The sequence below is a fragment of the Zalophus californianus genome, chromosome 1 (assembly GCF_009762305.2).
Source record: "Zalophus californianus isolate mZalCal1 chromosome 1, mZalCal1.pri.v2, whole genome shotgun sequence".
In the NCBI taxonomy this organism is placed as follows: domain Eukaryota; kingdom Metazoa; phylum Chordata; class Mammalia; order Carnivora; family Otariidae; genus Zalophus; species Zalophus californianus.
This window is the reverse complement of record NC_045595.1, coordinates 898,568-925,676: the sequence shown is the minus strand read 5'-3', so window position 1 is coordinate 925,676 and position 27,109 is coordinate 898,568. Positions and strand designations below refer to the sequence as shown.

Sequence of the window (27,109 nt, the reverse complement as noted above, 5' to 3'; positions counted from 1 at the left end):
AGCCGAGCTGGGAAAGGGTGGGGTAGGGGGGATGCCTGGGGTAACGTGGCCCTTGCCAGCCCTCAGAAAGAGCTGAGGTCCCCTTGGAAGTGTCTTGGTGAAGAACCCCACCGATCCCATTGCCTGGATGGGAAAACTAAAATCCTAGGGAGGGGGTCACTGCCGCGCGGGGGAAACGGATCTTCTGGACCCCGGTCTGGCTCCAAGGCCTCAGCGCACAGCCCGCGGCCAGGCAGGGAGGGCGGAAGGCAGGGTGGGGCACGTCCTTTGGTGACAGCAGTGCACGGGAATGCTGCTGGCAGGGCTGGGAAGGGGACTCTCCGCCCCCCACGCCCGGCCTCTGGAGCTGAGCTTCTCCCAGTGCGTTGGGGCCCTGCTCCGGGGTGGCCGGGACCTGGAGGGGGAACCCCAGGATTGCAACCCAGGCGAGCGGGCTTCCTCAGTAGGATGACCTTGAGGGAGGGTTAGGAGGGAGGACCAGGGGAGAGGGGTACTGACCGGGAAAGGGGACCCTCGGGGGGGGGGACGCGATCTGGCGTCGGTGGAAAGGCGGCAGCGTCCCGGATTCCCGGAACCATGGCAGGGCCACCTCGGTTCTCGCACATTCCCTGGCCCTGAGCGCGGCGCCCGGAATAGCAGCCCCGGGGTGGGGGGTAGAGGCGGTCAGTTCCGCACGGCTCCCCGCCCTGGGCTTTCCAAGGTCGCCGGGATACGTGCGCTGGAACACCAGGCCGCGGCTCCGGGGGCCCGGGGCCCGCGCGGGGCAGTCCCCTGCCGTAGACACGCGCCGAGGCGCGCAACGGCCGCGCGAGGGCGCACGGGGCTGCCGCCCCTGCGGACCCCGGCCTGGGCGCGCCCTGGGAGGCCGGGTGGGAGGGGCTGCCCTGGCTCCCCCTCGCGCCTCCCCGCGGGCCCCGCCGCTTCCGCTCGTCCTGGGGCCGCCGGGGGAGCCAGGACGTGCCGCCGGGGCTCTACGTAGCCGGTAAGTCCCTCTTCCTATCCTCCCACTATCCCGGTCCCAGGGCCCGGTCCGGGTAGGGGCTGGCCAGGCAGCAGTCCCCAGGGGGGGAGAAAGCTCATTCCCACTTCCTCCTGGGGAAACTGAGGCCTAAGAGGTCTGGCTTGCCCTGGGATCACACCTGCAGTCAGGAGTGCAGCCAGAACGAAGTGTGTCTTGCTCCGCCAGGAGGGGTCTCCCGGGGGAAGAAAGATGGTGCTTCTAGCCCCTCAGTTCCCACCGTTTACACTCCGTCCCCTCAAGCTAGTGCTGAGTGTGTGTGGTGGGAGAGGGGGTGTCAGAAGGCCAAGCCCTCTCCCCCTATCTCAGCTCTCCAGCCAACTTCTTCCCAGGCCGGCCAGGGCTCTGGGCTCAGAGAGGGGCAGGGACACAGCTGGCTACACAGCCCTGGGCAGAGAAGGGGACCTGCCCAGTGGTCCCCAAGGCTCTCAGCACCTGGAGCCACCAGGGGCCCCAGCCCCTGATGCCCCAGGTGGGAATGTCAGAGCCAGTGCCTGAGAACCAGGGAAGCTGGGGCTCAAGAGGCCCCAGAGGGTCAACTGGTACAGGACCGGTGTCCAGGACCTCGGGGCTGGACACCTCCAGCTTGTCCTTCACATCCTTCGGGCTCTGCTGACCACCAGGCAGCCTTGGCCGTGGCCCGAGAAAGGACTCACCAGGTGGCCACTTCCCTCCCCCTTTCTCCAGCAATGCCATGGTGTTGAGGAGGGTGTGGGTGGCAAGTGTCTTCATCCTTCCCCTGACAGATGGGGAAAGTGAGGCCCGGGCAGGGAAAGTCTGCCCCCACCCCAATCCCGTCACCCCCAGATGCCTCCCTCTTTCCTGCATCAATCTCATCAGTGGCCCCTTTACCTCTGCAGGCCGCCCTCGGTGGGGCCCACACCCTCTGCACATGAGGTCAGGAGTCGGCGACTGGACTGGGGCCAGGTCACGCCCCCCTTGTTATCCCTCAATCCAGGGGCTCCCTGCTGCCTCGGGTCTGGGAGCTGAGGTGGTGCTGGAGGCCCAGGGGCAGGCCGGGGGCTTCTGCCAGGGACTCGGGCCCTGACCCAGCCCCCACCAGGCCGCACCTCTGCAAAGTCCCTCCTAGAGCCCTGGACTGAGTCCAGCTGGTCCCCATGGCACAGATGGGGAAACTGAGGCCCGGGAAAGTGGAGTGTCTGGCCCTCGGCCACACAGGAAGGTAGAAACAACAATGGTGGGGTGAGTGGTTATGGGGCCCCGACCCTGGAGACACCCTTGCACTATCCTGGAATGATTCCTTCCATAATCAGACACAGATTTAGCAGCTACTGTACATTATAAGACAATACACAGTCAATAATAATAAAAGCAGATAATTCTTTGAGCTCTCCCTCTCCACTGCCAGGCTCTGTGCCACTTGTCTTTCTTCCCTGATCCGATGGGCCCCTGAAACTTTCCTGTAACGGGGGGCTCTGTTATTACCCCACTTTTCAGAGACAAGAACAGAGGCCCAGAGAGGTTAAATTTACTGCCCCAAATCACACAGCCAATTGGGACAGAGCTGGGGTTCAGACCCCGGCCTCCTGGCACCCCCACTGCAGCGCCCTCCCTGCTCCCCCACACTTCGCCCCCTCCAGAACCTCCTTCTGCTGTGGACCCTCCTGAACTGTGGTTTAGGGGGCAGTGCTCAGGTAAGGGGGGACATGAGTCCAGGGAGCCAGTGGACTTAGGGACCTGGCCAGTGGTCTGGGGGCCACCAGGCTCCTCTCCAGGCTGATGGTGCCTCTCTCTCCCCAAGTAGGGTCCAGGTGAGTGGACCCCGTGGGGTTCCTGGAGTCGCTGTTCCAGCTCTTGTGGGCGGGGTCTCTCGGTGCGCAGCAGGCGCTGCTTCTGGTGAGCAGAAAGCTGGGGTTTGGCTGGGTGGGGTGGGGTGGGGTGAGAGGGGGGTGTCTGCCCCCCCCTCTCCTGCCAGCCCGCCCCACTCCTGGCCGCACCTTCAGCCTGCCCACACATGCTGTGCCTTTTAATCCCACTGATCCAACTGGAATGTGGGTGGGGCTGACCAGGCCAAAGGTGGAGGGGGGGCAGGCCAGCTCCGGAAAGAAGGTTACTGGGGGTCCTAACCACGCTCTGGACATCTTGCTCCTTGTAGGTTTCCTGGGGGAGAGCCGTGCTGGGGAGACTCCCACGAGTACCACCTCTGCCATTTGCCGGTAAGTTCTGTCTACCTCCCAGACCCTTGGCTGGGCCTTGAAGACCTTCTGTTTCCTGGCTCAGGCCCCCAGATACCATTGCCACCCTCCCAGGTTCTCTGGGCTCCCCCGGGGCTCTCCCAGCCTCGGACCTATCTTTGTCCTCAGGACTGTCCCGTAGGGGCCATTCCCTTCCGAGATCTCCAGTGTGCCCTCTACAATGGCCACCCCGTCCTGGGCACCCAGAAGACTTACCAGTGGGTGCCTTTCTATGGTGGTGAGTAGCCTTCCCTCCTGTTGGTCCAGAAGAGGCAGGGAGAAGGGGTTGCTAAGAAAGCAAGAAGACTGGAGGACGGACTGCAAGGAGAAGAGAACATTAGCCCTGGGCCTTTGAAGGATGCCTAGGAGTTGAAGTGACAGCGTGGGGGAGGGAGAGCAACGCTGTGATCTGTGAAACAGGAGCAGAGGGAGGGGCAGGGTCTGTCCTGCTCGGGGTTGAACACCAGGCTGAGGATTTACTTGGAGCTGTATGCAGAGGCCAAGAGTCCTCAAACTTATCCCCGTAGCAGGAAATGTTGCCGCATTTAGCTGAAGGCAAGTTATACAACTGTGTGCCCAAGGCAGCGCGCCTCCGGATTTAAAGGAAACAGGCAGCTTTAGACACTATAGTGGAAGCAGACACAGATATGGAGAACATTCCATCTGTCGACCTCATTGGGTTTTTTTGAGGGGGAGGGTTGGGGTTTTTTCCCCTAAGAATTAGAGGAAATTTGCCGCGATCCCACCCCCGCAGAGGCCCACCAAGGGCTGGCTCAGGGGGGTGGGAGCCAGGAGGAGCAGGGATCAGGGCTACGTGGGCTTGTGCCTGCGACTTCCCATTCTGCCCCACTGCCAGGCAGAGGGGGAAACTGAGTCCTGGGGAGGGCCAGTGACACACCCAGGCTACGCAGAATTCGGTCAGCACTGAACGCTTTTTATTGGGCACATGCTGGGCCCAAGTGCTGTGTGACCTCTGCCCACGGCTGTACCCCAGAGCCTGGAACAGTGTTGGGAAAATAGTAGGTGCTCTGTGAGTGTTTGCGGAACTAAAGAACGAATGAAGAATGGGTAAGGATGTTAGCAATGGATAACGTGTAGGGACTCCCTAATGTGAGAGCTTAACCTGAATGAATGAAAGCATGCGCTCGTGCGTGTACGCAGGCCCAGGACAGTCCCCGGGAGCTGGGGGCAGAATGCTTAGGTTCCAGCCCTGGCTCTGCCTCAACCTCCATCTGTGGCTTTGGCTGAGTCTCCGGGCCTCATCTGCCTGAGGGGGAGGAGGCTGGAACTCGGACAGAGGTACTCCACTGGCCCCACAATTCCTCCCGCCCCCAGCGCCCAACCAGTGCGACCTCAACTGTCTGGCCGAGGGCCACTCCTTCTACCACAGCTTCGGCCGCGTCCTGGACGGCACCCCCTGCAGCCCGGGGACCCAGGGGCTCTGCGTGGCTGGCCGCTGCCTCGTAAGGCCTCGCGGGACCCCGCAAAGCCCGTCCGTCTCACACCCGGGGCCCATCCCTTTCAGTCCCAGGTCCCACCCTCTTCCCTAAGCCCCGCCCCCGCCTGTACCGCCCCCTCCCCAGGTCCCGCCCACCACTAGGTTCCACCGCAGCCTCTTCCCTCCAGAGCCCGCCCCTTTACTCGTGGGCCCCGCCCCCCCAGGACGGTCCCGCTCCCCCCAGGACGGGCCGGGGCAGGGGGCTGTCGGTGAAGCCGCGCCCGTCCTCCCCGCCCCTGTAGAGCGCCGGCTGTGACGGTTTGCTGGGCTCGGACGCCCGCGAAGACCACTGCGGCCGCTGCGGCGGCACCAACGAGTCATGCTTTTTGGTGCAGCGCGTGTTCCGAGACTCCGGTGACCGCCCTCTCCGTCCTCCCGGCTAACCCAGAGCGGGCCCTTTAACGAGCTTCGGGCCCGGAAGCGAAGTCGCGAGCTGATTGGGCAGTCTGTGGCCCAGCCCCCCTCGCTCTTCATTCTGATTGGTTATTGCCAGGTGGCCCAGCCCTTCTAGGAACAGTTGGGTTTCTAACTCTTTCCCTGCTGCACTTACTCGAAAATAATCCTCCTAACTCCAAAAGTTAACCGATCGTTTGGGGGTTACCAGGACCCCTGGTACCTCTTACCGCAGTATCTCATTTAATCCTCAAATCGTCCCTAAAATACCCTCCCACCTGCGCCTCAACACTCTCCTTTCCTCCTGTCCAGGTGCCTTCGCTGGGTACTGGAACGTGACCCTGATCCCCGAGGGTGCCAGACACATCCGTGTAGCCCACCGGAGCCGCAACCACCTGGGTATCGCGGGGTCCGAGGGGGGAGGTACCCTGCTGGCCGCCTGGGAGCAGCCAGGGAGCCTGAGGCCGGGGGAGGAGGACGCCAGGGTTGGGAGGCCGGACGGTCTCCCGTCCGGTCCCGGAGCCCGGGCTGACCTTTCCCTTGCAGCGCTGATAGGGGGCGACGGGCGCTACGTGCTCAACGGGAACTGGGCGGTCAGCCCACCCGGGACCTACGAGGCGGCGGGCACCCGTGTGGTCTACACCCGCGCTGCAGGGCCAGAGGAGATGCTGAGCGCGGCTGGGCCCACGTCCCAAGACCTGCTCCTGCAGGTGCGGGCCAACTTCTGCGGGGGGGGCGGCTGGGCAGTGAGGCGGGGCTGGCAGATGTAGGGGATGGTTGGGCCACAGGAGGGGGGCGGGAGGCAGGGGTCGGAGAGGGAAAGCTGGGCCATCAGGTCCTGCGGCTCCCTAGGTGTGACACCCCTCCAGGTCCTCCTGCAGGAGCCCAACCCCGGCATCGAGTTCGAGTTCCGGCTCCCGCGGGAGCGCTACGGGCCCTTCCAGGCGCAGGCGCAGGCCCTGGGCTGGTCCCTGCGGCAGCAGCAGCCTCGGGAGGTAGAACCGGAGGCCCCCGACCTCCGCGCAGCCCCAGCTCCCAGCGCCCCTCGCGCCCCGACCCCGGCCCCAGGTGAGGCGGGCATGGCCGGGGTGGAGCAAGCAGGGAGGGGAGGCCTGTGCCCCTAACTGTGCCGCCCCCGCAGAGCCCTGCGGACGCTGCCCCGACACCCGAGGCCGCGCTCCCCGGCTGCTGTACTACTGCCGGAGCGACTTCGGTGAGAGACTCTGAACCCAGCCCTTACCTGGCTCCTAACTGACCCGAGCCTGACCCTCCGCTGCGGCCTTTACCTCAGACTCCTTGACCTGACTCCAACTGGACTCCTTCTGACCCTTTGTCCTAATCTGACCTTCGACCTCTCATTGATCCCTGACCTCACCTGACCCCAGCCCCTCCCCCCACCCCCAGTCCCCAGAGACCTCCAGTGCCCCATCTGACCCCAGTCCCTTTCTCCGGCAATGGGGTGAGTGCGGGTGGGTGCCCGGGGTGGAGTGTCCAGCCAGCCTCCACGCGGTCCTGCCCGCAGTGTTCAGGGCCCGAGTGCTGAGCCGCCTGCACCAGGCCGAGGAGACGCGCTATGAGGTTCAAGTGCAGCTCATCTACAAGAACCGCTCGCCGCTGCGGGCCCTCGAGTACGTGTGGGCACCGGGTCGCTGCCCCTGCCCCCGACTGGACCTCCACCGCGAGTACCTGCTGGCTGCCCAGCGCCTCATCAGCCCGGATGGCACTCAAGACCGACTACTGCTGCCCCACATGGGCTATGCCCGGGCCTGGAGCCCCGCTGAGGAGAGCCGTGTGCGCCTGGCCGCCCGCCACTGCCCTGTCTGAGCCCTTCGACAAGGCCCTTGCCACATGCAGCAAGAAAGATATGCCGGACGAGGCTCAAATTCAGCATATTTCCCCTCTTGCCCTGGCTTCCAGCGAGCTTAGAAATATCTCCCGTCCACAGCTATGTGACTTCCCATCACACGTGCTTAGACGGCCCTGCACATGGTCAGATCCACTGCCGTGACCAGGAGCCAGTGGTGAGGACGCACTGAATAGACCCGAACTCATTTCCTCTCTCACTCTGGCTGCCAGGAAACTCGTAGATATTTTACACTTTGAAACTTTGTGTCTGCTTTTATTCCCTTTGCCTCACGCTCACTTTCTTAGAGACACTGTCACAAACAAGCAAGGCCCAAAGGAAGACATTGTAATGTATCCGTTTCCCCTCTTGCCCTTGCTACCAGGAAGCTCATTGCTGTTTAACGACCTGATACCATGTGCTCTCTCTTCTCACGGACACACATAGGCTGCATGTATTCAAAGACGCTCTAACAAACAGGCACGCTCCCAGAAGACACGCCTAACCAGATACTGTAATGTACACACTTCCCCTCTTTGCCTGGCTACCAGTAAGTCCAGAGATAATCTGGAGAGCCTCAGCAATTCTGGATGGTTTCTTTCTTTCGTTCCTTCCCTCTTTCTCTCTTTCTTAAGGTTTTTATTTATTTATTTATTTTTAAAGTATTTATTTATTTATTTGACAGAGAGAGACACAGCAAGAGAGGGAACACAAGCAGGGGGAGTGGGTGAGGGAGAAGCAGGCCTCCCGCCAAGCAGGGAGCCCGATGCGTGGCTCAATCCCAGGACCCCGGGACCATGACCTGAGCCGAAGGCAGATGTTTAACGACTGAGCCACCCAGGCGCCCCTTAAAGTTTTTATTTTTTTAAGTAGCCTCTACACCCATTGTGGGGTCCGAACCCACAACCCGGAGATCAAGAGTCGCACACTCCACGGACTGAGCCAGCCAGGCACCCCGGCTGGGTTTCTTTCAGGCAACACTGCTCTCCATCCATTGTTTATTCCTATGTAACTTTTACAAGCACTTTTTAAAAACAAGGGCACCCGAGTTAAGCATACTGGGCCGCAGAGATCCCAGGATGTGCTGGTAGTTGGACTCGCATTCATGCTGTCACAGTGTGTGCACCCCAGCCCTCCTCCTTCTCCTGGTCCAGTGCACCCTCCCATGCCCCCTTGGGGGCCACACTTTCCTGGCATGCCATCCAGGGCCACTCCCCAGCAGAGGAGGCTGGTCGCAGCTCTCAGCCTGTCCCCTACCCTCTGGAGATCTGCTACTCATATATTCTGGAGCCTCGGTCATGTGTGATTTGGGGGTACCTGGTGGGTGTCATTCAGCAAACCTCTTCGGGGCTCCCTGGAAGAGCCACCCTTTTACCTTCCCTCCCTGATGGGATGGCTCCTGCTGTCATTTGGTACCATCCATGGTTGTGCTTTTCTCTAGGACAAGGGATGCTCAACTGGGGGGTCTCAGGTTCAGCCCCCTGACCTCCTTGCAGGTGACCCACGGCCAGACCCTGCCCCTCCCTGGCCTCAGTTTCCCCATCTGCGGGGCCCCTTTCAGCCCCTCGCAGCTCTGAGCATGGGAACCACGCTCCTCGGACTCGGCCCCAGTCCCTCCGCCCCCAGCCTCTCCGTCCAGGCCTAGCCCTGTCCTCCGCCACGAGTGCTGAACGTGGGGCATCCCTCCAGTCCTTCCGCGGAAAATGGGGCACAGTTCTGGAGGAGGCGTGGGGCCTTGGCACCCCCTGGTGGCAGGATGGGAAAGGAAGGGATTCAGGAGTTGCCTGCAGCCCCCAGGGGCCCCATGCCCGTGCCCCTCGCTGGCGCCCACTTCTCTCCTGGATGCTTGCCACCTCCTTCCGCACGCCAGCCTCCATACACGGCACCCACGCCCAGGGCCCCTCCGTGCTTGTCAGTCCTGCCAGCACCTCTTAGCCCACGGGTGCCCCCTCTGCCTCCCTGCTGTCATGTGGGGTATGTCGGGGAGTGGGGGTCCATGGGGTGGCCCTGTCCCGGGCTCCCAAACCAGCTGGCCCGGCCGGCGAGGAGAGACCAGCGTGGGGCACACTCTGGTGGACGGGATGGCAGTGGCCCCACGAGCAGGGACCCCATCTCTTCACTGCCCCCTCCTCTGCACGGCAACATTGTTTCCAGGGACCATCGTGTAACAACCACAGGGGACGTGCCCTTGATTTCCGGATTTGCTCTTTAGCTTTATTTTTTTTTTAAAGATTTTATTTATTTGACAGAGAGAGACACAGCGAGAGAGGGAACACAAGCAGGGGGAGTGGGGGAGGGAGAAGCAGGCTTCCCGCGGGGCAGGGAGCCCGACGCGGGGCTCCATCCCAGGACCCTGGGATCATGACCTGGGCCGAAGGCAGACGCGTAACGACTGAGCCACCCGGGTGCCCCTGCTCTTTAGCTTTCAAACGAACACTTGAACAATTAAAAGAAGACGTTGCAATTCTAAAGACGTTCAAGTCCGGCCCAGGGATGAAAACTGCAGGTGGTCGCATAGAGTGACAGGAGCGGGCTGCCCGAGCTGTCTCCCTCTCCACAGTCACTGGCTCTCAGTTCTTATTAGTTACCGTGTCCCCTCGGGAATGGGCAATGCCCGTTTGGGTGAGAGGCTGAAACGTCGCCCGAAGGGGCACGGTGGGGGTGGCGGCAGCCAGGACCCTCTGCCTGCGGCCAGCTCCCTTGGCTGAGGCCTGGGGGGCGGGTCACAGCTGCGAATTCTCTGGACCCACTTCCCTCAGGAGGAGGTGTTTAGTCAAGAAGAAAGGACAAAATCAGGCAAGTTTGAAACGCGTCCTGTTAGTAAGAGGATGGTAACCGCAATGACTATTTCACTGGTTCCCCCGAAAGGTTTTCCCCACAACATTGCAGGAGGCTGGCTCTGGGCTTCCCATGCTTTTCTTAGTATTTTTAATTCTCTGCAGCCAGCACCCCTCTACTGCCTGCCGGGGCCCGCGCTCCCTTCCTTCTGACCCTGAACTAGGACTCGGTCCCAACAGCTGCTGTCCCACAGCCCCCTGGGGTGACGTCCGGGCCATGCGGGGTACAGCTTGGCCGTGCTGCTCCAGGTGAAGTGGTCCTCACTATGGAAGGCCGAACACATATCCAGGTCCTAATCTCCAGAACCTGTGAATGGGACCTTATTTGGAAAAAAGGTCTTTGCAGATGCAATTAAGAGCCTCATGATGAGATCATCCTGGATTATCCAGGTGGGCCCTAAACCCAGTGACAGTTGTCCTCGTAAGACAGACAGAGGAGACAGCCGTGTGGCTACAGAGGCGACGCTGGAGGGACGCAGCTGCAAGCCCGAGGAGGCCTGGAGCTGCCAGGAGCTGGAACAGGTGAAGGACCTTCCCCCTGGAGGCTGCGGAGGGAGCTCGGTCCTGCCAGGCTTCTGGCCTCCAGAATGTGGGAGAACAAATCTCTGGTTTTAAGCCTCCCAGTGTGTGGTCATTTGCATCAGCTTCCCCAGGACACTCTAATGCTCACCCTGCAATCTCTGACAGGTGTGTGCCCAAGGAAACAAGAGCTCTGCTCACCAAAGGCCAGTTCTAGAACGTTCCTAGCAGCTTTCGTCACAATAACCACAAACGGGAAACCACTCCAACCAACAGTGGAATGGTGTACATAAACTGAGTGAAATACTGTCCATCACCACCCAAAACCAAAGTCTGGATCACTCCTGCAGCAGGGTGGTGAATCTGAGAGCCGCGGCTCTGAGGCACACAGGCAAGGGCAGGACACAGCGTAGTTGAGACGTAAGTGATGCGCACAGACAACGTAAACAGAGTCAAGACGGGGGGCCACCGACGGGGGGAGGGGCTGGCCGTGTTGCGTCACCAGCTCTGAGTGGCTGGTTACACTTTTCTGTGTGTTTAAATTAAAAACAAAATAGGGGCACCTGGGTGGCTCAGTCAGTTGAGCATCTGCCTTCAGTTCAGGTCATGATCTCAGGGTCCTGGGATCGAGCCCCGCATCCCCTACACTCGTGCGCTCGCTCATTCTCTCTCTCTGCTCTTTCTCTCAAATAAATAAATAAAATCTTAAAAACAAACAAACAAACAACAAACAGGCCTGAGGGGCTAAAGGTCCTGTTTCAACCTGGTAAGACAGGTGTGTCCTCCGACCTGTGCTCCCTGGTGGGCTGACCCCTGGCGGTCTCGGGAAAATCTCTGAAGGGACACAGCTAGAGCCCATTTTGCTGCCCCCTTGGATGGCAGGGGTCAATGCCAGGTGCAGAGCAAGCCTGGTACCTCCTTGTCCATCCCTGGACTATGGCCACACCACAGTCTTCAAACAGCTGGGCCAGCGATAAGCAGATTCCCAGATCCCTGTCCCCCACACCCATCTGGACTTCTCAGCAGGGCGGGGGGCGGGGCAGGAGGGAGGCTCATTAATGATTATGCTCGGTCCCTCCCTTGCTCCCTGCAAAGCCTGCATCCCCAAGCAAAGGCAAAGTCCTCACCACACCTTCCAGATATCTGCGAGGTCAGCCTCACCCCACTTCCCTCCTCTCCCCTTCACTCATTCAGCTCCAGCCACACTGGCTACCGCACTCTTCCTCTAACCTGCCAGGCACAGTCCTGCCCCAGGGCCTTTGCATGTGCTTTTCTCTCTGCCAGGACCATATTTACCCTGGCTTTCACAAGACCCACGCCCTCTGACCTGACTTTCCTATCTCCTTCAGGCCTCTCCTCAAATGTCACTTTCATAGACAGGTCTTTCTCTGACTGTTCCTGAAATTGCCACCCCACCCAACTCCCCACTGCATCCCCGCCCCCAGCAACATTCACCTCCCTCTGACATATACATTTATCATGCTGTTGTCACCTCCCCAAATCCTTAGGAGCAGAGATTTTTCTCTCTCTGGGCCATTATGTACCCTTGACTGTTGCAACAGGGCCTGGCATACAGTAGGTGCTCAATATTTGTTGAATGAGCAAATAAACAAATTGGACCAGTTGCTCACCAGCAGCTCTAAGTGCTCCCTCCTCCTTCACTGGCATTCTCAAGGATGAGGACACAGGCTGCGGGGCAGGTGGCTGCAGAGGGCTGCCTCCTTTGGGGGAACCTTGTCTTGGATGAATGCGGCCACCACCAGCGGCAGTGACGTGTCAGTGGACTGTGGGACGCTGCACAGACGCCTGCAGTGTTTCCAAACATTGTCCAGTGTCCCCAGGGCACGATTACCCGGGGGCGCCTGGGGGGCTCGGTCGATTAAGTGTCCCACTCTTGACTCCGGCTCAGGTGGTGATCTCAGAGTCGTGCTCAGGGGGGAGTCGGCTTGAGATTCTCTCCCTCTCCCTCTGCCCCTCCCCCTGCTCATGCGTGATCTCCCTCACTCTCTCAAACAAATAAATCTTTAAAAAAAAAAAAAAAAGAAGTCATGATCACCCAGAATCTTGGAGAAGCAGCCCTTGGGTGGGAGGGGCAGACCGAGGCGGACACTGCGGGTCCCCAGGTCCTTCCTCACTGTGGCTGCAGCTGCCCAGCTAGGGACTTGTCTTTGGGTGATGGGAGGTGCCTCAGGGTTACAGCCCCTCTTGGTTGTGGGCTGAGACTCAGGACTGACAGACACAGGTGACAACCCACCTGGCCTTAAGGCAGAACGCCAGGGTGCGGGTCCTGCACTCCAGGGTCCTGCCCCCACAAGCTGAGACCACCTCCTGGCCCAGCTCCCCCCGCACTCCCCTGCCAGCTTCCAACGCAGACTCTGCTTCCAGGAACCTGACCTCCAATGGGGGGGGGGTGTTCTATTTTGTCAGCATACTGCTGGACTGAGTTTGCTCTTTTTACATCTGTCTCCGTGCAACGGGCTTGGGTCTCTGCCTGGTTTTATGATCGGGGCCATGCCGGTGTCCAAAGAGAGACCAACTGTGGGCTGCTAGTGACACCCTTCCCCTCCTCCCCACTCCCACGAACCCACTCCGATGGCAACCGCCGGGCCCCCCACCTTTGCTGAAGCCTTCCTCGGCCCCCACGCTGCTTGCAGGGGACACAGGCTAGAACGAATGGCCACTGCCCTCCCCCCGCCCAGGGACCAGCCAGATGGCGAGCGGGAGAGGTCTCCGGTGCGAAGGCGACACTGTTTCCCAGAGCCTCCATGGGATGGGGCTCCAGGTGCCCGCAGCAGCTAGGGGCTTGGCAACACCCAGGCTTAGCTTCCTTCCTCTCCCGCATCTCACAGCCCCACCCCTGACCGGACCTGCCGGGGATGCCCTCCCAAGAAAGGACTTGTACTCCGATTCTCTCTCCAGGTCTCCTTTGGGAGCCTTCTCGGCCACAAGGCAAGACCTCAGGCGAGTGGGGGTGGCTCTCTGGCCTCAGCTTCCTTGAGTGTAGCGTGGGGCCACAGCGCATCCGCTCCTGATCAGAGGAGACAGGGCCCACGAAGGCCCGGCCCGGGGCTCCCCCGCGGACACACGGCCAGACGAAGTTCATCCAGGTGAACTTTATTGAGTGCTTGCTAGCAGGCCAGGTGTTTCAGCCTCCAGCAGTGCTGCAGGTACCAGAGCTTGTGCCTGGGGTGGGGCCAGCTGCAGGTGACCTCCGTGGTAGACTCGGAGGTGTACTCCAGAGAGGACTCGGACTGGCAGGGGACAGGCAGCTCGGTGCCCGAGCTGCCACCGTGGGGCTGCGCTGGGGACCCCTTCTCCTGCTGTCTTCTGGACTTGGAGGCCTTGGGGGCCAGGTCCTCGGGCCCATCCGAGGTTTTGTTGGGGGGCTGCGTGGGGATGGTGGCACCGCTGGGGGACGGCATGACGTGGGGTGCCTGGCTGGAGGAGGTGCTGGGGCGCAGCACGGCGGAGCCTGAGGACTCGCGGGCTGGCTGGGGTCGGCCTGAGGAGGTGACGGACGACCGGGCTTGCTGCTGGCTGGCAGCCAGGGTGGGCTGGCTGGAGGAGCTGTCTCGGGGCCGAGGCGGGCCCCGGGACTTGCCAGGCAACTGGGAGGCGCTGGCCGGGGAGCGCAGCGGGGACCGGCTGTGTGAGGAGCTCCCGGGGGCTGGCTTGCTGGGGGACGAGGGGCTGGTGGCGGCCTCCACCCGGGAGTAAGCTGAGGAATCCGTGGAGGACTTGGGCTGTGATGTGCCCCCCAGCTCGCCAGCCGACGGCTGTTTGTAGAGCTGGGGCGCGGCTTTCACTTGTCCTTCTGGAGCTGGGTCATGCTTGCTTTGGCTGCGAAGAGACAGCCGTGGGGGTGAGGCGGGCCCCGGGGCGGAGCGGCGCGGCGGGGAGACCAAGGCCGTCCCTCCTCCAAGGGGACAGCTATCCTATAGGCCATCTTGCACACGCACAGGCCCTACCTCCCAGGGCTGGGGGCTACGTACGGTCAGCTCCAAGGGCAGCTGTGGGGGTGACAAGAGCCCGGCCGCGGGCCAGGGTCTGCAGGACTGGTTCCCGAAAGCAAATGTAGGAGAGAGAGGCTGACAGTGAGGGGGTGGAGACCAGACGGATGCCAGGTGGGGTGAGGAGGGAGGGGGCAGCAGTGAAAGCGAGCAGGGGCTGGTGGGCTGGGACACACAGGCAGACAGAGGCTGGGACAGACAGACAGCCCCGCGCCCAGTGAGCACACACCGTCCCGGGTTATTCCGGCTGCCACGTCCAGAGCTCGCCCGCTGAAGTCCCTCACGACGCTGTCCACGGCCTCGTGATGCTTTAGAAACAGTGGACGAATGGCGCGGTGATACAGCATGTGAGCCCCGTTCCAAGGCCCGGGAATCATGCAGAACAACAGGAAGGCGCACTGTGGGCACGGGGCAGGAGTTACACTCTGTCCCTCGGGCATGAGCCTGGGCCTCCCCCATCAGACACCCCTTGGGACGGGCCTACTTCCTCGGAGAAGGTGAGTCTCCCCTTTGCACCCCGGGAGGCAGCACAGTCCCGTGTGTGTCCCGGGGGCACCCACCTTGCCCGCGTAGTAGAAAGGGAACCAGGACAGGAGTAGATCGCTGAAGAACTCGGCCAGCCCGAACAGGCCGTACACCACCCAGTACGTGAGCCACACAGTGTCGTCTTCTTTGCTTGGGCTCTCGATTGCTTTGATTCTGGGGGGAGGTGGGCAGAGTCAGGGGCTGCCCAGAGCCCCCAGACACCCCCCACCTGGACAGCCAGCAGGACTCACGAAGCATACGCTGGGTACACAAAGCCGATTACATTGCACAGTAGAGACGCCCCGAAGCCGAAGAGAAGATACAGGCTTAGCAGAGTGGTGGCCCCTGCAGAAGAGAGGGTGTGGGCAGGATGGCACCCTCCCAGCCGGACCATGGCGCCCCCAGGCCGCCTCCTGGCCTGCCAGACACAGTCTGCAACAACCACTCCCCCTAGAAGCCTCAGGGACCCCACCAGGATGCATTTGCTGCTCCCGCAGCACCTGGGCAAACCCCACCGTGGCCCTCAGCCCCATGTTTTGTGTCTGTAACCAGTTAACCAGTCGGTGTCCCCCCAACCTCTGGACTGTGAGCTCCTCAAGGGCAGGCAGGGACCTTGGCCCTCATAGGTAGAGTAGCTGCCCAATAAACGTTTGTTGAATGAATACATGACCATCTGCAATTGTAACTGCTTACTCCAGGTCCTATGGGAGAGGGAGGGCACAAGGGACCAGCGTTTAAATGTAAGTGATGGGAGAAAAACCTAAAAGAAAGGCCATTCTGACATTAAGGCTTGACTCGCAGTGAGCAGAGAAAGGCAACATTTGTAACTTTGATCTCAATGGAGTTTTTCATCCTCAGCCCTGCAGACAAGCCCTGTGGGATCATCTTCTGTGGGGGCGTCCTGGGCGCTGGGCGGGGGGGGGCTGAGCAGCATCCTCGGCTCCACCCTGTCGATGCCAGGAGCACCCCCGGTTGTGACAACCACCCATGTCATGTCCCCAGACACTGCCCAGTGTCCTGAGGGGGACCGCATGGCCCTGTGTGAGGACCCTTGTCTTAGTGCGAGACAGCTAAGAGCAGTAGAGTCCCCCAGACCCAGGAGAGCCCTCTGCTATTCCACCTACCACGTGACACCAAGCAAGTCTCTCTCTGCTTGGAGCCTCAGTTTCCCCATCTGTCAGTGGGGTGGTAATGGCCCTGCCTCCTAAGGTTGCCGTGGGGATGGCTAAATACCACTCCACGGAGGGGCTCCTCCTGTCTACACGTTTACTGAGCACCTTCTAGGCATGCAAACACATTCCCAGGGATGAAGGCTCCAAGAAAACATTGTTGGGGGAGGCGGGGAGCCAGGAGCGCGAGCCACTCTGAAAGCATGAATGGTGAACACAGCATTTATTAAGTGCTTCTTGTGTGCAGGTCCCTGCACTTCCCTGCTGTAGCTCGTTCTATGGCCAGAACAACACGGGAACCCGGGGAGTGAGGCCCAAGGTCACTCACAGAGCATTTTACAGCCTCCAGCCTGTTATCCGCAGAGACAGAGATCACCTGTGTACCCAAGGGCAGAGTCACCCCCACCCTTCCCTCCACCTGCATTAGTCTTTGTCCCTAGGGCCAGGGGTCAAGAGAGGGAGGGGAGCCTCCCCAGTTGGCCCTGGGAGGTCACTGCCTCCTCCGGGTTTCCTCCTTTGTTATCTGGGCTGGGGATTTGGTCATTTGGAGCAGCTGGGGCCCAAGAGTTCCCACATCTGGGCACGGGGGAAATTGCTAGTTGGGGAGGAGTGGCTTTCCTAGGGCACCTCTCCCCTCAATCCCTATTCCTGCAGCCTCAGCAATGGGCGGATGACCTTGGACATGGGGGGAGGGCACAGCCCCAGAGATCAGCAACAGATGGGGCTTGGGGGGGAGGTGGGTAGGGAGCGGTGGATGCTCCAGACAGGGCAGGTGGCAGAGGCAGCCTCCCTCAAAGCCTCTGACTCTCTAGGCCTCAGTTTCCTCCCTGTGACTCCCAGCCTCCACACAGGCCCCTCCCCAGGGCTCTATGACCTAAATTTCCTGCCCACAGGTACCAGGGATGTGGAAAGTCAGCAGAGAAGTCAGGGCCTGCTCCCCGGGGGCAGGTTCCTGGCTGAGCTGATGTGGTTGGGCACAGGAGGCCTGGGGGAACAAATGAGCCTTCCTTGGGCTGCCGGGCACGGGGGTACCCCTGCTGAGGGGGAAAGGGGGGAAAGAGGACTCCCAGGATCTGCCGGCAGAAGGTGCTCAAAACACATGCCCCTGTCCTTGGCCCAAAGCCCCCCGCCAGGTCTGGACAAAGGTCCCCAAGATCCATTCCAGTGGGCTTCCTGGGAGGGGTGGCAGCCCTGATGGGCCTGGAACACGGAAAAAGAGGGGAGGAAGGTATTTAAGGAGTGCTTACTAGACAGTTTGGGAGGGTAGTGGGGCCCAGCCAAGGTCATTGAGGAAGAAAGTTAGAGGAGGCACTGCTGGGGTGGAGTAGCGGGCGATCGATCAGGCTGCTCCGTCCCAGGGTGAGCCCTCACAGTCAGGAGTAACTGGACCCCCTCTCTGTGGTCCCCCACCCAGTATTTCTCCAACTCCACAGCAGCAAACAACCCAATTCAACTACTCACTAAGCGGGCCAAAGCCATCGGGGAGGAGAGGGAGGGGGCAGGCTAAGGGAAGGGTACTCGCAGGAAAACAATGGAGGGAAGAGGGATGGGAGTGACCCTTCCCCTCCTGGCCTGGAGCATCCCCCTCGACAAAACGGTAAGATCTCTACGCTTGCTTCCAGGCTGGGCTCCATGTGGGTCGGGGGTGTGGCAAGACTCTCAGGGCACTGGCTGCCTACCCGCGGCCCTCTCCTCCCCCCCCAGGGCGTACAGAACAACTGGAAGAACCGGACTTCGGCCTGGCGGTCACCCAGGGCCACCAGGGAAGGGGCAGCGACAGCCTCCAGACCCGAGGACGGGAATGGAGGTAATGCAGGGGCCGAGAGAGGTGGGTGACACTCGCCCCAGATCGCACGGCGGGGGCAGGCGAGAGGCTGCAGGCAGACGCGAAGTCCTGGTCCACGACCCCTCCCCAGGATCTCCGTCTCCCTGCTGGAGAGTGGGGTGCACCCCGCCGTCCGAGCCCAGACCCCGCAGGAGGCGCCGGCCGGAAAGGATCAGGTCCGGGACCCGGGTGCCCCAGAGCCTCAATGTGCCCGTCGGCGAAACGGGGCAGCAGTCCCAAGCGCCCCGGACGGCTCACCCGCGGCCAAGTACCGCTTGTCGATGCCTGTCTTGGCTTCGAGAGCCCCTAGCGCTTCCGTGGCCAAGTTCCTCTGTTCCAGAAGGCGCTCGAAGCGCTGGCGCAGGCCGTCCATGGCACCGGCGGGCCCGGGGTTGGCAGCCGGAGCTCGACCGCTGCTCTACGCACCCGCCCCGCAGCGCGCGTGCCGCCTTCCCCGGGCGCGAGCAGCTCGGCTCCGCCCCCGGGCTGGTCTCCGCCCCCGGGCTGGTCTCCGCCCCCGGGCTGGTCTCCGCCCCTGGGCTGGTCTCCGCCCCCGGGCTGGTCTCCGCCCCCTGCCCCCCACTCCGGCCAATGGGAGGGCAGGGCGGACAAAGGAGGTGGGGCCTGCCCCGTCTCCCCTGCCTCATTGCCCTCTGGCGGGCCGCGGCCGCCTCAGCCGCGACTCCGGGGGGAGGGGGCGCGGCGCGGAGGCCAAGGGTGCCGATTGGCGGAGCGGGGGGGGGGGGGGGGGGTAACGTAGCGGATTGGAGGGGCGGGGTCATGGCCGGGGATTATTGGCTGAGCTGTTGTGGGGGCGGAGCTTGTGGGAGGACCCGAAGAAAGTCCAGAGATGATTGGCGAGAACAGGGGAGGGGCGGGGCTGATCATAAAGGAGGAGGGACAGAATCTCAGGGCAGGGGGATGGGACGGAGCTGAATCCAGGAGGCGGGACTTACTCGGAAGAACAAGTCCGGTTGGACCAGGCAGGAGGCAGGGCTGATTCAAGGAGGAGGGGTGTGCAGGAAAGCGGGCGGGGCCAAACAAAGGGGCGGGGCCAAGGCTAGCAGCCGAGAATCCGCTCCTCTTGGTCGGAAGATTTGGTCACTGTACAAATGGGGGAGACTGAGGCTCCAGAGGGTTTGGATCTGCGGAAGACCGGGGCGGGCCTTTGTCCCCCCCGCCCCGACCTCGGCCGGATCTTCGCGCTCCTCAAGGGGGAGCCGCAAGGCCCTCTGGGAGTTGAAGCCTTCCAGGGGTTGCTATGGCCTCGGGGGCGGGGCGGGCGCCTGGGACTCGGCGGTTTGGCCAGGGGGAGGGGCTTTCGGAGGCCCCGGCCCGGCCCCGCCCCCGCCGCCATGCGGCCCGCCCAGACTGCGCTCTGGCTGCGCCTAGTCGTAGCCCTGGGCCTGGCCCTCGTTGGCCCCCTGCCTGTGGGGTGGTCCTCGGCCCGGGCCCCCATCTATGTCAGCAGCTGGGCCGTGCGGGTGTCCCAGGGTTACCGGGAGGCCGAGCGCCTGGCGCGCAAATTCGGCTTCGTCAACCTGGGGCAGGTGGGTAGGACCCAAGTGGACAGGAGGGGCGGGGGCTGGACGACCCCAGACCCCGGAGACGGGAGGGGTACCCAAGATACCAAGAACCCCCAGCCCACCCTTGCCTCGACCAGCTTCAGATTCTGGGACCTCTAGAGGGCACCTGGTTGGGTGGAGGATGCAAGCAAGAGGTGTGGGCCACTGTCCTGGGGGATTCCATCTCGGAGCCAGGTGCCATGGTTGCAGATGCTTCCCCACTTTCCCAGATCTTTCCTGACGGGCAGTACTACCACCTGCGGCACCGGGGCGTGGTCCAGCAGTCCCTGACCCCACACTGGGGCCATCGCCTGCGCCTAAAGAAAGACCCCAAGGTGAGCCTGGCCTGGTGGTCTGGGCCACCTCCTGTTATTCAAGGCACCTGCTCTCTCTTAGTCTGGGTTTCCACTTGGTTCCCCCCCCCGCCCCGCTTCTGTACAGTGGGGACCATCTGTGGAGAGCAATGGGTCACGAATGGGTGCCGTGCTCACCTCAGGGCCTGGCCCACTGTCAGCATTTCTTGTCTCCCCGCTTCCCCCCACTCCCCTCCTCTAGCTCACCCTGAAAGATCAAGGTTCCTCTGTACTCCATAAAGACGGCAGGTACCGTTCTAGTTCCTGAAATGGAGGGAAGGGAATTGGCCCTTTTAAGGACAGAAGCAACAGGTCCAGAGTAGGAACCTTGCCTAAAGTCACCCAGCGAGACTGTGAGATGCTCAGAGAGGCGCCAGACTGGGGGAAAAGGCTTTAGATGCCAAGCTGGGGAGTGAGGCTGAATCTGCAAGCCCTCAGGAGTCATGATGGGGTATGGGCTGGGCCGCGGGGCTGATTGGCATGGAGGTAAGAGGCTTGGTAACCTGAAACCCACTAGGAGCACTGGATGCAGGAGTTGCTGGTTCCAGATGGGGTCTACAGGAGAGAGGCCAGGGTTTGCCAATGGATTGGATTTGTGGGACAGAGAGAAATCAGGGCCAGCTCCCACGTCTGAAGCTGTGCAAATGGGGAGACAATTGCCCCATCACAGATGGGGGGGAGGGCATATGAACTGGTTTGGGGGGTGGGAGATCAACAAGGAAAAAAGGAAGGGCAGAGGTCTGAGGAAGAACAGCCTGGGGCAGGCAGAACAGCATGTGCAAAAGCCCTGGGGTGAGGGAGCCACTGTGGCTATTGTAGCAGAGGGAAGCTGGTGAGGGCCAGATTAAGCAAAGCTTTGTGGGCCCTGGAAAGGGGGGCAGCACAGGAGGGTCTCAGCAGGGAGTGATGCTGCAGTGTTGTAGAGAGGCACGGGGGCTGAGGGGGAACCCGGGAGGAGGCAGGTATGGCCATCCTGGGATGTCTTTTGAGGGGTGGGGAGGAGTGGTAGAGAGAAATGGCCACTACAGGGGGGAGATGGGCAGGTCTTGGGCAGAAGGATCTAGAACAGGGACTAGGGAAGGGGCAGGGTTGGACTTCAAGAGCAGTTGCCACATGTCAGTGGGCCCAGGTGACTGGTGATCTGAGGGCCTTGGTCCCCTCTGAAGGCAGAGCCTCAGGCACATGGGGACCCCAAAGAGCAGCCTCAGCAAACACAAGGTCCCGGGCCCTGTTCCACACCATGAGGGACCCAGGACAGGCAGTGGACTACGCAGACACATCCCACCCAGCCGTGGCCCCACAATCTCCCCTTGGTGGACCTGAGGAAGAGGCCTGCCGACCGTGGAAGCAGCCCTGGGGCCCTTTGACTAGGAATCGGTGGGAGAGACTGGGAGGGGCAGGGCCCTCTAAGGGGCATGGGTGTGGGGGCAGGACCGTTGGGTGGAGGGTAGGCTGGTTCTTGGGGTCCAGCCCCCTCCTGCAGTGTGCATCCGCCTCTAGGTGCAGTGGTTTGAGCAGCAGACGCTCCAGCGGCGGGTGAAGCGCTCGGCGGTGGTACCCACAGACCCCTGGTTCTCCAAACAGTGGTACATGGTGAGCAAGCCGAGCTGGGTGGTGGGGGCGGGTGGGGCCAGAGCCCCACTGACCCCAGCGCCTGCCTTGCACAGAACAACAAGGTGCAGCCGGACCTGAACATCCTGCAGGTCTGGAGCCAGGGGCTGTCGGGCCAGGGCATTGTGGTCTCTGTCCTGGACGATGGCATCGAGAAGGACCACCCGGACCTCTGGGCCAACTATGTGAGACCACGGGGACCGGAGTGCTGGGTGGGGGCTGCCCCAGGTCCCACAGCCGGCCCCCCAGCCCTCATGTCCCCGCTCCGCCCCCAGGACCCCCTGGCCAGCTACGACTTCAATGACTATGACCCAGACCCCCAGCCGCGATACACACCCAGTGATGACAACCGGTGAGCCTGGCGTCCTCCAGGGTGTGAGGGCCGCCCCCCCCCCCCGTGCCTTGCGGGGACCCGGTGGGTGGGGGGCTGTAACGGGCTCCCCTCCCCCCTTGGCACCAGGCACGGGACCCGCTGTGCTGGGGAAGTGGCAGCAATGGCAAACAACGGGTTCTGCGGCACAGGCGTGGCCTACAATGCGCGCATTGGAGGTACGCGGGCTCCGGCTCCTCGGGCCCCGGGACGCTGGGCGGCCCGGGGTGCCGGATCGAGAGCTCGCGGGCAGCCCCAGGACGGCACCTTGGGGGGGGACGTGCGGGGCCCCGCACGGATGCTCCATCCCTCCCGGGGAGCTGGACAAACCCGCAGGGGTGGGGTGCGGCGGGGCCATGCACAGAGGCCCGACGTCCCCTCCCGCCCCTCCCGCCGCGGCCCGTGCAGGCGTGCGCATGCTGGATGGCACCATCACGGACGTCATCGAGGCCCAGTCGCTGAGCCTGCAGCCGCAGCACATCCACATCTACAGCGCCAGCTGGGGCCCCGAGGACGACGGCCGCACGGTGGACGGCCCCGGCATCCTCACCCGGGAGGCCTTCAGGCGCGGCGTGACCAAGGTGAGCGCACCCCGGGGCCTCGGCGGGCCTGGGCCTGCTCCCAAGGCCGACGCCCCCATCCCGGTCCCCCGTCCCTGTGTGCAGGGCCGCGGTGGGCTGGGCACGCTCTTCGTCTGGGCGTCGGGCAACGGCGGCCTGCACTATGACAACTGCAACTGTGACGGCTACACCAACAGCATCCACACGCTCTCGGTGGGCAGCACCACCTGGCAGGGCCGCGTGCCCTGGTACAGCGAGGCCTGCGCCTCCACGCTCACCACCACCTACAGCAGCGGCGTGGCCGCGGACCCGCAGATCGTGAGTGTCCGCACCCCAAGTCCGCCAGACAGGCTCCTCCTTGCGGCCTGTCCCCGCCCCCCGACCGTCCCCGCCCCCTCCTGACCGTCCCCGCCCCCTCCTGACCGTCCCCGCCCCTCCTGACCGTCCCCGCCCCCTCCTGACCGTCCCCGCCCCCCCCCGACCGTCCCCGCCCCACTCCCCGGCCGTCCCCGCCCCTCTTGACCGTCCCCGCCCCCCCCGACCGTCCCCGCGCCGCTCCTGGCCGTCCCCGCCCCTCCTGGCCGTCCCCGCCCCTCCTGACCGTCCCCGTCCCCTCCTGACCGTCCCCGCCCCTCCTGGCCGTCCCCGCCCCTCCTGACCGTCCCCGCCCCCTCCTGACCGTCCCCGCCCCCCTGACCGTCCCCGCCCCCCTCCTGACCGTCCCCGCCCCCCACCGTCCCCGCCCTCCTCCTGACCGTCCCCGTCCCCTCCTGACCGTCCCCGCCCCTCTCCTGACCGTCCCCGCCCCCTCCTGACCGTCCCCGCCCCCCTCCTGACCGTCCCCGCCCTCTCCTGACCGTCCCCGCCCCCTCCTGACCGTCCCCGCCCCCCTCCTGACCGTCCCCGCCCCCTCCTGACCGTCCCCGCCCCCTCCTGACCGTCCCCGCCCTCTCCTGACCGTCCCCGCCCCCTCCTGACCGTCCCCGCCCCCCTCCTGACCGTCCCCGCCCTCTCCTGACCGTCCCCGCCCTCTCCTGACCGTCCCCGCCCCCCTCCTGACCGTCCCCGCCCCCTCCTGACCGTCCCCGCCCCCCTCCTGACCGTCCCCGCCCCCCTCCTGGCCGTCCCCGCCCCCTCCTGACCGTCCCCGCCCCCCCCACCGTCCCTTGCCCCTTCCCTCCTGACCTCTGCTCCCTTCCTGCCTGTCCCCTGCCCCCTTCCCACCCGCCCCCACCCCTCCACTCCTGTCCCCTGCCCCTCTCACCTGCACCCTCCCCAGCTGTACTCTGTTCCTTCCCACCTGTTTATCCCTCACTTTCCCTTCTGCCCCCTTCTCTCCCATTCCCTCCTCCTAAGTCACTCCCTCCTCCCCCCTTCTACTGTCCCCTCCCCCACCTTCCCTCCTGCTCCCCACTTCCCCTCCTCCCAGGGCTGCCCCGTGACACCCCTTCACACATCCTCCTGTCTTCCAAGCAGGGCGGGTTCCCCAGGGCCCTTTTCTGGTGGGATCTCTGCGGCACTTTCTTGAACCAAGTCTGGGTTTTCATGGGTACGGGCCCCCCAAGCGCCCCTGTCTGCCCCTAGGTCACCACAGACCTGCACCACCAGTGCACGGACAAACACACGGGCACCTCGGCCTCGGCCCCGCTGGCTGCGGGCATGATCGCCCTGGCTCTGGAGGCCAAGTAGGTGACGGAGGGGAGCCCGCTTACCGCGCTCACCCCCCAGCGTGGCCCCAGCTCACCTGCCCTCACCTGCCCCCAGCCCGTTCTTGACGTGGAGGGACATGCAGCACCTGGTGGTCCGGGCGTCCAGGCCAGCACAGCTCCAGGCTGAGGACTGGAGGACCAACGGTGTGGGGCGCCAAGGTGAGGCAGGGCCAGCTGGAGGTGGGGATGCCACGCCCGTGGGGCGAGTGATGACCACCCCTCCACACAGTGAGCCACCACTATGGCTACGGGCTGCTGGATGCCAGGCTGCTGGTGGACATGGCTCGAACGTGGCTGCCCACACAGCCCCAGCAGAAATGCGCCATCCGGATCATACACACCCCCACGTGAGCGCCCTCCTCAGCCGCCCTCCCCCCACTGTGCTTGCCTGTCATCTCCCTACACCTGTCATTACCGTGGGGGGGGGAGGTTGGCAAACACGTGGGAGGCTGGTCCCGAGGCCTCTGCTTACTCATCTATCAAAGGAGAGGCTAAGCCCCACGATCTGAGCCCACACCCCACCTGCTGGCTGCCCATCCCCCAGCAGGCCCGCAGGAGGGGCCCTCACCCCCCACGCCACCCCTAGCCCCATCCTGCCGCTGATGCAAGTGAGGAAGAATGTGTCGGCCTGCGCTGGCCATGCCAACTACATCCGCTCACTGGAGCACGTGCAGGTGCAACTGTCACTGTCCTACAGCCGCCGGGGGGACCTGGAGATCTCGCTCACCAGCCCCATGGGCACCCGCTCCACGCTCGTGGCCATCAGGTACCGGGACGGAGGACCTGGCCTGGGGCAAATGCACACTGTGGGGTCAGGGAGGGTCTGGGTGGGTCTGCTCCGGCCAGACACCTGCCCTCCACCCCCCGGCCCGAGCCCTTCCCCCCACCCCGTGGGAGCCCTCCCAGCAGCCAACATGTGGCCCGCTCCACCCCCCGCCCCCGCCTTCTGTCCCAGACCCTTGGATGTCAGCAGCCAAGGCTACAACAACTGGATCTTCATGTCCACCCACTTCTGGGACGAGGACCCGCAGGGCTCGTGGACTCTGGGCCTGGAAAACAAGGGCTACTATTTCAACACAGGTGAGAGTTGCATGCAGGCTGGGGCCTCGGGCTCTGGAGCCACCCAGGGACCCCACTGCCAGGGGCTCCCAGTGGTCTCCCCGAGAGGCCAAGCCGGTGTGTCTGGCACATCATATGTTCCCATCGGCGTTCAGTGCCCGGTGCACAGTGGGTGCTCAGCCTGGGTGCTGTCTGGGTCTGGGACTCCAGCTTGGGGTCGGGTGGCTGGGGAGAGGGGCCCAGAAGGGCGGGACCAGGCTGCCAACAGCCTCTGCCCCTCCTCCCCGTGCCCACCGCAACCCCTGCCCAGGGACTCTGTACCACTACACGCTGCTGCTGTATGGGACGGCCGAGGACATGACGGCGCGGCCCCCTGGCCCCCAGGTGACCAGCAGCGCGTGTGTGCAGCGGGACACAGAGGGGCTGTGCCAGGGTGAGTGCCTGGCGTGGCCCAACCTGCCTGCTGGGAGGTGGCGGCCGCGGGCAGTGTGCGTGTGCAGCCCAGGGCGGGAGGGCAGGCAGGGTGATGGGCCTCGGCCTCACCCCCCCATGTGTGTGTCCCCTGCGCAGAATGCCACAGCCCCGCCTACATCCTGGGCCACCTCTGCCTCTCCTACTGTCCCCCGAGGTACTTCAGCCACACCCGGCAGGCAGTGACCGCTGGGCCGGGGCACTCGGCCACACCCGCCCTGCGCGTCTGCTCGAGCTGCCACCCCTCCTGCTACACCTGCCGCGGCGGTTCCCCACTCAACTGCACGACCTGCCCCCCTGCCTACATGCTGGACGAGCATCGGGGCTCCTGCTCGGGCCCTGCCCCTCCCAACAGCACCCCCTGGCCCACCGCAGTGGCCCACCCCAGCTGCCACCATGGCCGAGCCCAGGCTGCAGTCCTGGCCTTGCTGGCCATGGCCTTTGGGAGCCCCTTCCTCTGCAGCGTCCTCTCTGTAGGCTGCCTGCCACCATGCGGGGGCCTCCCCCATCACCACCCCAGGTCCGGCTGCTGGCAGGAACCTAGAGACATCTGACGAGGGGCCAGGCACCGCTGTGCTGCTCCTTTGCTTCAGACTGGTACCCGGGCTGGGGCTGCGAGAACCTGCCCTGAGAAGGCTCTGGCTGATCACTGAGGCCCTCAGGCCAGGGGCGGCCTACATGGAACCGTGGACCTGAAATTGGCAGGTCCAGGGGAAAGAGAGAGAGAGAAAAGTCTAGTTACACAGTTTGGGGTGGGGGTGGGGTGGGGTGGGGCAGAGGTCAGGCTGTGACAACCATCCCTTCCCAGCCCCAGAAGTGGGGGGGAGGGGCAAGGGGAGCAAAGACACCATCCAGAGTCTCAGGCACCACGTCCGACCTCAGAGTTTGCAAATAAAGGTTGAATAGGAGGTGCCAAGTCTGCGGTCTCCTTTGGGGAAGGGGCAGGCCCCCATCCCCATGTCATGCTTGGGGTTTCCCTTGTGCAGGCGTGGAAACTGTCTTCTCCCAGACATCAGGACCGCAGGACCCAGCGGCCCACAGAGGAAAGGGGGTCAGCCCAGGTTCCAGAGACCCCAGTTGTCGAGGGGGCCTGAGCCAGGTGGAGGGTTGCATTCGTAACTCCCTAAGTTCCCCTCCATCCTGCTGGGCAAGTTTCTCTTTAACACTGAGAACTCACAGAAGCATGATTCTCAAACGCTTTTCCATCCACACGCGCGGCCCCGGGGACAGACCCCAAGCCCAGGACACTCAGGGAGGGAACCAGACACGGAAGGCCACGCGAGGTGTGAGTCCATGTGGGTGACACGTCCAGAACAGGCTCATCCGCGGACAGGAAGGGGGCTCGTGGGGGCCCCGGGGGAGAGGGACGGAGAGTGACGGCAGATGGACACATGGCTTCCTTTTGGGGGGATGGAATGTTCTGGAACCAGACTACGGCGACGGTTGTACATCTTTCTCAAAACCACCGAACAGCACACTTTACACAGGTGGACTGTACGGTGTGTAGCTTACATTCAATTAAGCTGTTGAAAGGCACAGACCCGCCCGCTGCTCAGCCTGTCTTCCCACCTTAGCCGTC

General features: G+C 63.2%; 3 protein-coding genes across 8 annotated transcripts; 2 read left to right on the top strand and 1 right to left on the bottom strand.

The window, feature by feature from the left end:
• The first annotated feature begins 1,582 nt into the window (after nt 1-1,582).
• ADAMTSL5 (ADAMTS like 5) lies at nt 1,583-7,661 on the top strand. Its single transcript, XM_035727017.1, is given in 14 exon segments — nt 1,583-1,677; nt 1,879-2,201; nt 2,477-2,507; nt 2,509-2,673; nt 2,784-2,875; nt 3,135-3,195; nt 3,343-3,451; nt 4,549-4,676; nt 4,954-5,065; nt 5,417-5,503; nt 5,651-5,814; nt 5,974-6,172; nt 6,246-6,317; nt 6,627-7,661. Coding segments are annotated over 13 exon segments (1,587 nt in total). The 5' UTR covers nt 1,583-1,677; nt 1,879-2,136; the 3' UTR covers nt 6,929-7,661.
• A 5,740-nt stretch (nt 7,662-13,401) lies between these two features.
• On the bottom strand, nt 13,402-18,525 carry REEP6 (receptor accessory protein 6). 2 transcript variants are annotated; one of them, XM_027587440.2, is made up of 5 exons: nt 18,091-18,525; nt 15,090-15,183; nt 14,874-15,012; nt 14,543-14,621; nt 13,402-14,143 (listed from the first exon to the last, which is right to left on the bottom strand). In XM_027587440.2, exons 1-5 carry the CDS (start codon nt 18,477-18,479, stop codon nt 13,432-13,434), a joined length of 1,413 nt encoding a protein of 470 aa, XP_027443241.2. In that variant the 5' UTR covers nt 18,480-18,525; the 3' UTR covers nt 13,402-13,431. The 2 variants fall into 2 exon arrangements, with proteins under 2 accessions (XP_027443241.2, XP_027443242.1); XM_027587441.1 differs by having other exon boundaries at nt 13,483-14,143; nt 14,543-14,711; nt 18,091-18,343.
• A 268-nt stretch (nt 18,526-18,793) lies between these two features.
• Nucleotides 18,794-26,446, top strand: PCSK4 (proprotein convertase subtilisin/kexin type 4). 5 transcript variants are annotated; one of them, XM_027587437.2, is made up of 15 exons: nt 18,794-19,382; nt 19,628-19,732; nt 21,257-21,343; nt 21,418-21,546; nt 21,637-21,713; nt 21,822-21,910; nt 22,140-22,312; nt 22,397-22,609; nt 23,876-23,976; nt 24,056-24,159; nt 24,230-24,347; nt 24,545-24,766; nt 24,956-25,080; nt 25,370-25,492; nt 25,630-26,446. In XM_027587437.2, exons 1-15 carry the CDS (start codon nt 18,945-18,947, stop codon nt 26,082-26,084), a joined length of 2,559 nt encoding a protein of 852 aa, XP_027443238.2. In that variant the 5' UTR covers nt 18,794-18,944; the 3' UTR covers nt 26,085-26,446. The 5 variants fall into 5 exon arrangements, with proteins under 5 accessions (XP_027443238.2, XP_027443240.2, XP_027443237.2 ...); XM_027587439.2 differs by having other exon boundaries at nt 21,251-21,343; nt 25,370-25,443; nt 25,630-25,861; XM_027587436.2 differs by having other exon boundaries at nt 18,795-19,382; nt 21,251-21,343; nt 24,548-24,766.
• The last annotated feature ends 663 nt before the right edge of the window (nt 26,447-27,109 follow it).